Here is a 12,710-nt window from a genome sequence, read left to right as displayed (position 1 = left end):
AATTGTGCTGATCTCTTCAATCTGGCTTCACTGATTTTCTCTATTGGTTTTCTATTTCCTATATCATTTAACAGTGCTCTAATCTTTAATTTCTTTCCCTCGGCTAACTTTGGGTTTAATTTATTCTTTTTATTTAGTTCCTTAAGTTATAAACTTAGATTGTTGATTTGAGATCTTAACTGAAGTATAGTTGACATACAATATTACTTTGAGGTGTACAACAGCAATTCAACATTTATATATGTTACAAAATGCGCTTATATACGTTATGGAAGATTTGGCACCTTTCTTGATTTTTAATGTAAGCAATTTATAAATTTCTCCCTTAGCACAAATTTCACTATGTCCCATAAATTTTAGTATGTTGTATTTTTTTTCATTCCTAAGTATTTCCTAGTTTCCCTTGTGACTTCTTTGATCTTCTTTGACTTCTTAGTTGTTTAGGAGTATGTTGTTTAATTTCCACAAATTCATGAATTTTCCAGTTACCATATGTTCTATCCCAGAAAATGTCCCACGTGCACTTGAGACAAACGTGTATGCTATTTTTGGGTAGAGTGTTCTGTATACATCTGCTAAGCCTAGTAAGTTTACTGTGTTAAAGCCTCTACTTCTTTATTAATATTTGTTCTCGTTATTGGAGAGGCTATTTTGAGTGAGGTATTAAAATCTCTAACTATTATCATAGCACTATTTCTCCCTTTAATTCTGTCAGGTTTGGGGGCAGCTGAGTGGCTCAGTCAGTTGAACTCTTGATTTTGGCTCAGTCATGATCCCAGGGTCATGGGACTGAGTCCGTGTCAGGCTCCATGGTAAGCATGGAACTTGCTTGGGATTCTCTCTGGCCCCTCACCCCCACTCTGTCTCTCAAAAATAAAAATAAAAATAAAAATAAAAATAAAAATAAAAATTCTGTCAGGTTTTGCTTCATATAATTTGATGGCCTGGCACTAGGCACATGAATATTTATTAATATATAGTGTCCTTTTTAATCTAATTAAAAATTCTCTTACCACCTCAATTTAACTACTAATTAAGCTGAGGGGCACCTAAGTGACTCAGTGAGTTAAGTGTCCAACTCTTGGTTTCAACTCAGGTCATGATCTCACAGTGATGGGACTGAGCCCCACATCAGGCTTCACACGGAGCATGAAACCTACTTAGAATTCTCCCCCACCCCTGCCCTCTAGCCCCCTTGCATACACACTTTCTCTCTAAAATAAAATAAAAATAAATAAATTTTTAAAAAATTAAGCAGATTTCAGGAAGATTGTTTAAAAAAATTTACATTTTATAAATTATAATTTACCTTTGTGAATCCAAATTATGCAAACAAAAAAAATTTTTTTAATTAAAAAAAAAGTGGGGGAGGCACCTGGCTGGCTCAGCCAGTTAAGTGTCTAACTTCAGCTCAAGTCATAATCTCACCACAGTTTGTGAGTTCAGGCCCCACACTGGGCTCTGTGCTGACAGCTAGCAGGCTGGAGACAGCTTCAGATCTTGTGTCTCCCTCTCTCTGCCCCTCCCCTATTTTTGCTCTGTCTCTCTTTCTCAAAACTAAATAAACATTTAAAAAATTTTTTGAAATTATGCAAAAAAAACCAAAAAAGACACGGATGTTGATTTTGAAGTTTTGCACTCAACAAAATGCCTCTGTTCCGTAACTGACTCTGTCACAACTAAATTATATAAACAAATTTACACTATGTAATGCTGTTTTTATCTGTCTTATATTTGGGATTATTTATTAGAGAGAGAAAAAAGAATTCTGTTGTTAAAAAATGTATGAAAAACAATATTCTATGGCTATACCATGGTACTTCCTAGGGCAGAGAAACATAAAACAAAGGTTTTAACTAGGGAACATCAAATGAACAAAGACAAAAGAACTCTACAGACCATACTGATTTTCAGAAACGTAAGGCAAAAATTCTGCCATTATATAATTCACAGATATCTCATGGCATCATGAGAATCATACCTGGTATTGGTCATACCAGCTGAAGAGCACCAGCTATTCATATTTCTCCCTAAGGCTACAGTGACATTAGGTTGGTAGGCTGAAATGGCCTATAATAGGAATACATATATCATGAAAATCTGTAAACAAAATAAATCAAGGTTTTTTGTTTTTGTTTTTTTTTTTAACGTTTATTTATTTTTGAGACAGAGAGAGACAGAGCATGAACAGGGGAGGGTCAGAGAGAGAGAGGGACACAGAATCCGAAACAGGCTCCAGGCTCTGAGCTGTCAGCACAGAGCCCGACGTGGGGCTCGAACTCATGGACTGTGAGATCATGACCTGAGCCGAAGTCGGACGCTTAACCAACTAAGCCACCCAGGCGCCCCTTGTTTTTGTTTTTAAAGCTACACCACACCCTGACTCTCAGACCAGGCACTAAATATTTACCAGTGTAACCCTGGAAGTATCACACTGCAGAAAGTATTTTGATGCAAAGTTCACTTAATTAGCTACCTCATTTTTTTAAGATGGAAACATTATTTTTTTCAAATAATTGGTAGAATGCAATGTAAAATAAAAATTTACTTCAAAGAAACCTATACTTTAAAAAATATGGGAGGGGCACCTGGGTGGCTCAGTCGGTTAAGCGTCCGACTTTGGCTCAAGTCATGATCTTGCGGTCCATGAGTTGAAGCCCCACATCAGGCTCTGTCCTGACAGCTCAGAGCCTGGAGCCTGTTTCAGCTACTGTGTCTCCCTCTCTCTCTCTGCCCCTCCCCTGCTCACACTCTCTCTGTCTTTGAGAAATGAATTAACCTTAAAAAAAAAATTTTTAAAAATATATGGGAGAGGAAGCACTACATTTTGACAGTCCATTCCATCTGAAATTTTAATAGTCCTTCCTAAAAAAAAAAAAAAAAAAAAAAAAAAAGGCAACTCCCTACAGGAGCTATGGCACTGGTCCTGTCTCTCAGAAAAGTTCCTTTTTAAATAATTTGAGATCAAACAAAATAAACTCCTCCTCTCTGTGACCAATCAGCCTTCAATTGTTTAAGACAGCAAACATATAGTCTCAGGATTTTCTCTTTGATGTTTACTCTACATTAAAGATTATAAAGATTTTCAAGTAAAATATTGCTCCTGATCTTAAGAAAAATCCATTATACAGGGAATAATGAATCTTTTTATAAAGAAAATTATAACTGATACCGGGACAACTTCAGTAAATCTAGTAATTATGAAATTAATATTAAATGTTAGAATATCAAAATAGCAAGATAATTATTTCGAGTACATATGAAACCAACCTTACAACCTTACTCTGATATTTATCATAATTGAGTTGCATCAGTTTAGATATCAGCTCATTTTCTCAGTCCTTGTATCTACTCCCTCACCAGGGACTAGGCCTGTCACACTGAAGTTGGAATCATATAAAGTCTTGAGCCCAAGAAGCAACCTTAGTACCCAAGGGACATTCTTTTTATTTGTGCCTCTCATCTGTCCTTCAATTTGACTTTTACTCATTCACTTAAAAAATCATTATAAAACCCACCATGTTGTAGGCCTGTGCCAGGCACTGGAGATATAATGGAAAAACAAAAAAACAAAAAACACACCTATGACTTCATAGAGGACAGTCTGTTAGGAGAAATGTCCACTGAACAAATAATGTCATTAAAAAATTATAATTATCAATTATTATTAATGCTATGAAAGAAAAACATATGACTCAATGAATGTATAACAAGGAGACCTGCCACCTCTGGGGCCTTAGAAAAAATTTGCCTGATAAAGTGAAATTTGACTCAAGACCAGAAATATGACGATAAGGAGACTTCAATAGTGCAAAGGAAACTACTTTTTCAATTCCAGACATATTGGTTTCACCTTTCCTGAACTTTTGTTTCCACCTTTGTTATCTCTTGGTATTTTTTTCCTAAATTTTATTGTATCTAGCTAGCTACCAGCTCTGACCCTTACTATCCCCCCTAATAATAACAGCTAATGTTTATTGAGTTCATACTACTTGGAAGATATCATTATAAGCAATTTACATATGTGAACTCACCTAATCCTTACAGTGACCAGGTGGTACGTCATATTTCCCCATTTTACAGATGAAGAATCTGAGGCACAGTCATGATAAGCTACTTGCCCAAAATTACACAGCTACTGGTACTAGTCCTTGCATGTCCATCACCTGCCTCATAACCTATCACTCTCACAGAAACCCCAAGGCACCAAACTAAACTGGCACTACTACTAGGAAAAAAATAAATATCAAGTCTCCAATATCCTCCAAATTGCTACCATCTTCAACTAGGCAGGGTCATGCTTTTTCTCCACTTTTCAGAAATTAGGAATGAAAAACTGACCACAGTAGCCAACACTAAACCATCTCCAGAAGCAAGAAAAAATTTTTATAATAATATATTCTTACAAAAAGTTATTCACCCAGAATATGAAATAATGGAAACTTGCCAAGGAGAAAGAATTATAATTTATTCAATCCCTTCTATACCTCCCAAAGGAAAGAACTTTTTTTTTCTTTTAATCCAAATTTATAAATATTTTGCATGTATTTGCAATAGTAATATAAATTAATAACAGTAAATTGGTTATGATATAGAAGAAATTCCCCCAAATTAGCTTGAAGTAAGCAACTTTTAAATGTTAAAGAAAAAAAAATTACTATTAAATGAACAAGGCCTCATTGAAAACTATATTTAGATATTTTTAAGGTTCCTGTTATGATCAAGACTTTCATTTGTTAATTCACCATTGAAGGTGATGTGAAAAACAATAATTATGTGGGTGATTGATACAAGTGAGTCTATGACTCATAGTTTGCAAAAGAAAATGATTTGGGGGAAAAGGCTCAGGAAGAAAGAAGCAAATAATGGATTCTGGAAGAAATGAAGACCTTTCCTGTCCAAGAACTGTCACCAGTTCTTTATTACTTGAAGATTAAGGGAATAGTGAATAAAGCTGTCTGCCAGAGAGCAGAAAAGGTAAGAAATAACGTTGTCTCTAAATGTACCTCACATGAAAATTTTCAAATATAACATTCATAAAATTAAACTTTCTATAAAAAGTTACCAGAAAACCCAACTCAAATCAGAACAATGGAAATGTCAAAATAAACCAACATTACATTTGTCAGGAACCTGAACAAATGAAACAGCAAGATAGATCAAGTTGTAAAATTGTCTCATTTTATTCCACTTGGTTTTAGAACAAAGGCAGATCCAATACTGATTTAGTAGGAGACTTTGTGGGGTTTATTTTTGTTTGGCTATTTTTCTACTTTAGTTATTACAAAATAAATATTTAGTTTTTGTTACTAAGTTTCAGCAAATTTATACAACGAGCTTTAGTTTCTGGTTCCAGAGGTCAAATTCAAGCCACTAAATTCAGTTCCACTTTTTTACTAACTGCCCCTTCCCTCTCCTATAGATCTCAAATATATCATATATATTTACATGTACTTTTTCTTAGACTCACATTAAGGTATGGGTATTAATTGCTATCCTTGCATTATGAATCTTTACAGAAAATGAAGAGAATTTCATTTTAAGTCATATTTAACAGGAAGTTTGATCCAATTTTTTAATTTATATTTTCATGTATACTTTAGAGTCCCTACTATATGACAGCATTGACCTAGGTGCTTTGTACACATAATCTCATCTAAGAATACTGGATTTACCTTGTTATATATATACTGCCTAAGGATAAGATAAATGAATATTTTTGTGGTAAAGCAACCTAAGTCATATTAATGATGGCTTTCACATGAGCAACATCCACCCATTCCAGCATACCTTATGTGTATAGCTTAGAACTTAGTTCATGAAAACTATCTGATGTAACTTGAGCATGTCTCAAAAAAAAATAAATAAAAAATAAAAAGAGCTCTGTGTGTGAATGTATGTACACACTTGTGTGTTAGATGACGGATTCAAACCTAGGAAGTCCAATTATAGAATCTTTGCTCTTAACCATTAAGCCACTATATCCTGGAAAAGAACCAAGGTGTGACTTTTAAACGTACATAACTGATTTAGGGAATAGTAACTTCTAAAATAAGAGATCATATTTCTGAAGTCAGTAAGCTAAGTATCAGCATTAGGTTATAAGAACACATCTGATGAAAATTTACTATGACAAAAGGTTTTTTTTTTTTTTTCTCTCTTGTGAATGAGCTTAATTTCCAGAAATTCTAGCTTTATCATATTGGATATTATATTACCTAACATTTTTGTGATCTCTTTATAGAGTTTAAAGCATTTTTGTATCTAAAACCTTATATAATCCTGCCAGCAACACTATAAATAAGTCAAGTATGATGGTTAATTTTATGTCAACTTTGCTGGGCCATAATACCCAGACATTTGGCCAAACATTATTATTCAGGATGTTTCTGTCAAGGTTTTTTTGGGGGGAGTGAGATTAAATTTTAAATTACTGGACTGAGTAAAGCAGATTACTCTCCATAATGTGGGTGGTCCCATCCAATTAGTGAAAAGCCTTAATAGAACAAAGACTGACATCCTGAAAACAAGAAGAATTCTGCTGGCAAATTGCAGACTCAATTTGGACTCAGATTTCTTACTTGGGTCTCCAGCCTGTCAGCCTACTGTACACATTTTGGACTTACCAATCCTCTTTAACTGAGGATTGCTATTCCTCAGATAAATTCCTCAGATTCAATTCCTCAAAATCAATCATTCAATCTCTTTTCCACCTCACGCATGTGTGTGCACACACATATGTACTCACATACATGCACATGTACATACACATATACATGCATCCACACAAACACACACATCCTGTTGGTCCTATTTCTCTGGAGAACTCTAAATCAAAAAGCAGGGTAGTTGAAAAGTCTAACAAAACAAGAAAACAGGAATTCATATCCTTATCTTTGTCTATAGTCATTCTTAAAAAGATACTAAAATTCTCAAGCTATGCTAGAATTGTTTTCATACCCAAACCACTCAGCCAATGTAATGTTCTTTTTAAAACAGTTACTTGACAAAACTAATCAACTCCGTAAAAAAGTATGGCAGATCCTCAATGAGTTAAGCATAGAATATCATATGACCCATCAATTCCACTCCTAGGTATATACTTGAGTGAAAACATATGTCCCTACAAAAACTTGTACATGAATGTTCATAACAGCATTATTCACAGTAGCCAAAAAGTGGACACACAAATGCCATCAATTAGTGAATGGATAAAAAGGATGTGGTATATCCATAAATGCAATGTTGTTCAGGGAAAAAAGAAATGAAGTACAGGCACATGCTATAACATGGATGAATCTTGAATACATGCTAAATAATACAAAGCAAATGCAAAGGGCCACATATAATATGAATCCATTTATATAAGATTTCCAGATTAGGCAACTCCATACAGACAATAATAGATTAGTAGTTGTCAGGAGCAAAAGGAAGGGGGTCAATGCGGAGTGAATGATAATGGATATGGGATTCCCTATTGAAGTGATGAAAATGTTCCTGAATTAGATAGTGATGATTGTACAACCTTGTGTATATACTAAAATCCACTGAATAATATGCTTTAAAATAGTGAATATTAAGATAAGTGAATATCTCAATTTTCAAAGTGTTAAAAATTAAAAAAACTAATCAACTTACCTGGCCTTTTTGTGGTGCCAAACAACGAACAACTTCATCCACCATTACTGGGATATGTAATTTAGTCATAGCTTCAAAATCTCCATTTTGAGATCTATGTAACTCCTGAGCTCCAGTTTGATCTGTTTGCTCCTCGGCTTCATATTCATTACATCTTTCTGTTGTAGCATGTATTTTTTTTGGCCAGATACCTAAATTAAATATGCCAGATTCCAACCAGCATGAATGAAATTCTTTATAGATTTTACAAAAATATGGGTATCGAAGCATCTTGTAGGTCAACCAATCTAGAAAAAATTAAAAATATCATGATTGTTGGATTTTTAAAATATGTAATTTTGTATAACTTTTTTAAATGGCCTGGTAAACTATTAAGATCATTAACATGTTAATTATTAGGAATGTAAAAACTGCTTATTAAGTCATCATTTTTCTGAAATATACTTTTTTTTAATGTTTATTTATTTTTGAGAGAGAGAGAGACAGAGCACAAGTGATGCAGGGGTAGAGAGAGGGGGAAACACAGAATCCAAAGCAGGCTCCAGGCTCTGAGCTGTCAGCATAGAGCCTGACACGGGGCTCAAACTCATGAACCATAAGATCATGACCTGAGCCTAAGTTGGGCACTTTAACTGACTGAGCCACCTAGGCACCACAGAACTATACTTTTCTAATTTTAATTAAGTCTAAAGAACGGATTCAGTGCATTAGAAATGTTTATTTGAAAAAACTATCTGGATAATTGAAGGGATTATAAATATTATCCTATTTTAGGTTCAGGTAGTCTTTCACTTCAAGCTCTTCTATTTGTTTTTTCTCATAATGCTAAATCTTCATCTTTAATTTAACTTTGAGGAACTGTCCCTGGAAAAAGTTACATATGTTTATCTAAAAAGAAAGAAAGGTAAAACTGTCTGTGAAAATCTTGCAGACTTGTTATGAATATGCTCTGACAAGATTGTCTCACGATGGCCTGTATCAGCGAAACATGTTTCAATTTAAATTATAACTTTACAGGGGCACCTGGGTGGCTCGGTCAGTTAAGCACCTGACTCTTGATTTCAGCTCAGGTCATGATCTCACAGTTGTGAGATCGAGCCCTGTTTCAGGCTCTGCACAGACAGCACAGAGCCCGCTTGGGATTCTCTCCCTCCCTTTCCCTCTGCCCCTACCTTGCTTGCTTGCTCTGTGTTTCTCAAAAATAAACAAATAAGGGGGCGCCTGGGTGGCGCAGTCGGTTAAGCGTCCGACTTCAGCCAGGTCACAATCTCGCTGTCCGTGAGTTCGAGCCCCGCGTCGGGCTCTGGGCTGATGGCTCAGAGCCTGGAGCCTGTTTCCGATTCTGTGTCTCCCTCTCTCTCTGCCCCTCCCCCGTTCATGCTCTGTCTCTCTCTGTCCCAAAAATAAATAAACGTTGAAAAAAAAAAATTAAAAAAAAAAAAAATAATAAATAAACAAATAAACACTTAAAAAAAAAAGCTTAGGAAATCTATAAAAATAAATAAATAAATTTTAACCTTATAAACACTCAACTGAGCCTACTTTGGCATTTCGTATTCACCTTTGTTTTAACTGTCTGTCCTTGCCCCCAAAAAACGAGAAAATAAATATTAAGTTCCTTAACTTTCTCACACTTGTTCCTTTTTATTCTGCAATCTGTACCTCTTAAATGCAGAGGAAAAAAGTATGTAAATATATTAACAGAAAACTTTTTAAAAACATTATGCTTTTTATACAGGTTGTAAGCAATGTTTTTAATACTATTATAGTAAATGCAGAGTTAACACTGTTTTTTAGTCCTCATAGATTAGGAGTTATTTAAAAATAAGATAACACCTTTTTTATCTACAAAAGCAGATGCACACTCAGTGCTTAGTGTTTTCTGAAAAAAAAAAAAAGTGAATGGATGGATAATTCTACACAATTAATATTTTTAACAAAACTTGCTTTAGGAAATTTTGCCTGCCTGACAGACCCTACCAAAAACCACATTCTCAAAATACTTCGACACATAAATATCCACCTCCAAAAAAGAAAAAGAAACATAAATATCTTGTTTAAATATGCCTTCCCTTCCTTTTGCAATAGAAAATGAAAAATGATGTGAAAAGTTGACCACACGTAATGACTAGAAAAGAAATACATTTATATTATATAAATATAGTATCAACAAGATGTTACCTTAAAAATACGCCAACTTTACCTAAGGCATAATCCACAGAATTTTGTGGCAAACGTGACACAGGATAAATATGGGGGGGGGGGGGGGGTTAAATGTTTTAAGTAAAGTTTTCAATGTTCACCAGTTTCAAATTAGTCAAATTATTAATTATGCCTCATTTGTTTCAGAAAAGTTATACAGGGGCACCTGGGTGACTCGGTTTAGCATCCAACTATGGCTAAGTGGATGGTGGGTTGTGTCCCAGGTAAGGGCTTTGTGCTGACAGTGTGGGGTCTGCTTCAGAGTTCCTGTTTCCCTCTCTCTCTGTCCCTCCCCCACGCATGTGCACCGCAAGGGTTCTCTCTCTCAAAAATAAACATTAAAAAAAAAAAAAAACTTTAAAAAAATAAAAAAAGAAAGCTTATACAAAGTAAACCCTACTACCCTCAAAACCTAGTGTTTTTAACATTTTTCAAAATAGAAGCTAACATTTATTAAGCACTTACTAAATACCACTAAACTCATTCTATCCTTACAACTCTTAGAGATAGACAGTATAATTATTTCTATTTTACAGATGAGAAAAACAGAGAAGTAATTTGCCAAAAGGTCACATACCTAGAAAGCCATAAAGCTAGAACTGTATCCCAAGCCTTTAATCTTAGCTTCTATTTTACAAACACAGCCCACTAGCTCTATTTAATGCACCCATGTAATTGCATGGCACTTTAATTATACTGACTGTATATTTGTTGTATCTCATGGATTACTTTTTCTGTAAAGAGCCAATATCCTATTGCTTAATCCTATATCCATATTTTTTATATTTAAATATATACCTAGATAAATGTATGATATATATTTAAATAGATATACATACATCTATACATCTCTATAATATTCCAGTACAGGAATCAGAACCGCACAGGAAAAGCAAGTAGAATAGAAAAAAAAGCTTCCTTTGCCAACCGTTAATTCTTTTCTTTTTGCATTCAATTTATATGTATTTACTCAACTATGTTTCAAGTACAAAGCCTGAAGATTTTATTATGCAGCAATTGGCTACTAACGTGGGTTAACATGGAGAAAGGACCTCAGATAATCTTCCTCTTTGGTGGTTTCCTTGACTATCTCCCAAGAATGGAAGGGGACAAGCTCTAAAGGAGGATGTTCCTTTCCTTTCCGCAGCCCAGTGTCCTACCAGATAACCCAGAGCGCTCATGCAGTTGGCTATGAACCAAACACCCTACAGGATTTAAGATCCTTTAAAAGTTTCCCTCTGGTCACAGGAAGGAAGCAGAGAGACGGGAAACCGGCCGCTCGAGCCAACTCTGGTTTCCTAGGTAAGTCTTTTAGCTTTGCCAGCAAAGTTCAGTCTCAGCTGTTGAAAGCAGGGAATTGGCCAGGTTACTCTTTAATTGTGGGTACAGAAGTGATACCTTTGAAAACTACTTCCTCAACGGTGCCGTTACCATCTTAGCACTCAGCTTTCCCAGTGGAGAAAAACGTTCGAAAACTTAATTCCTAAGGCCAAAAACCCAGCCTGGAGGCTGGCAGCCGAATGGAGACAAACTGAAAGAGGTTCTAAAGTTCAGGAAGAATGCATCCTTTTGCCTAAGAATTATACTCGGAGGAGGGAAAACTGTTCACAAACTTCTGAACTCAGGATGAGTGAGTGTTTAGGAGGGAAAGCGGGAGCAGGGCGTGTTTCCTTTTGTCCTGGGCGAATTCAGCGACCTCTGGAAGTTCCCCCAAAGGCTTGGGGTGAGCTCCAAGAGAGCTCCCGGGACTCGGCCACCTTCTCCTCACCTGAGGCACGAAGAATTCACTGTTGGCTTCTAACTCGGGCCAGCGACGACCACTACTACGGTGCCAGAGAACACGAGTTGGCGCACGTCTAGGTCCCAGCCTTGGGGGAAACTTGCAAGGACGGACAGATCGGGTCCACGTCCGCCCCAGCAACCGAAAACCGTCCGCCTTTCGTTCCGCTCTTTTCAGGCCCCAGCTGACAAAGGGTCCTGCAGGCGCGAGGGGGTTCAAATAGCGTTCCTGAAGAGGGGGCGGAAATAAGAACCTACCACTGCCAGGTTTAAATTTACTTTTACTTTTTTTTTTTTTAATGTCTGAATCAACTTTAAACCTAACTCCATTTTATTCTTAACTCCACTCTATTCCGTTTACTATGAGCCTCTGTTAAATTTCCGTGTTCTATTGTAACACATTATACTCCCAATTTCTAACAAAAGGTGGGAATTTCTGTCTCCTTTAGTCCTATGTTTTTATGGTTTCGGTTCTTTTTCCTTCATTTCGTTACAAAATACACTAGTCTCATACTTTGTTTTATTTCTTGATGTCTTGCCAAACAGAAGCCAACTGGCAGAGTGATGGCATTTATTGTAACATTAAAGTTTCTTTGCTTTGACTACACAATACTTTAAGAATATAGACCTCATCATCTAAATGTGCTAAATGGCAACTGTAAGGCAGAATTTAAAGTTAAATGTAAAATAAGCACTTAGATTAGGTGTGGAAACACCTGTTAGCAAGGCTTATAATGTGGTGTCGAAATAAATGAAATCTAAAACACTTCTTATTCACCAATAATGAACGTAATTTTACAAGAAATTGGTTTTAAAATACCTATTTTCAGAATAGATTAAGTATCTTAAGATCACTTAACCTAGAAATTATTTCTGAGACAAATGCCTCATTTCTGAATTGGCTGGTTTGTACAGTTAAATTTCCTTTAGGGATCTTCTGAAAACTTGTTTTTGTTTTTGTTTTTTAAGTAAAATAAATTGTGCCTGTATCTCATGGGCTATTTTGAGAGTGAAATAAAATAACATATATAGAGTTAACAAAATGCCTGGGACATCAAGTATACATCAAGTAATATAGAGTAAGTACATAT

The 12,710-nt window shown here is 35.5% G+C and overlaps 1 protein-coding gene across 2 annotated transcripts in view; it reads right to left on the bottom strand.

Annotated features, from left to right (window-relative positions):
* METTL15 (methyltransferase like 15) overlaps positions 1-11,722 on the bottom strand; it is a 211,540-nt gene extending 199,818 nt beyond the window's left edge. For both annotated transcript variants that reach the window (XM_043580853.1, XM_043580851.1), the window contains exons 1-2: positions 11,609-11,722; positions 7,639-7,925 (exon numbers count right to left, since the gene is read on the bottom strand). In XM_043580853.1, coding sequence (XP_043436788.1) covers positions 7,639-7,908 — 270 coding nt within the window. In that variant the 5' untranslated portion in view covers positions 7,909-7,925; positions 11,609-11,722. The remainder of the gene's footprint in view (positions 1-7,638; positions 7,926-11,608) is intronic.
* Positions 11,723-12,710: the final 988 nt, after the last annotated feature.

This window comes from Prionailurus bengalensis, chromosome D1 (genome assembly GCF_016509475.1).
Source record: "Prionailurus bengalensis isolate Pbe53 chromosome D1, Fcat_Pben_1.1_paternal_pri, whole genome shotgun sequence".
Lineage (NCBI taxonomy): Eukaryota > Metazoa > Chordata > Mammalia > Carnivora > Felidae > Prionailurus > Prionailurus bengalensis.
This window is presented reverse-complemented; position numbering and strand designations above follow the sequence as displayed.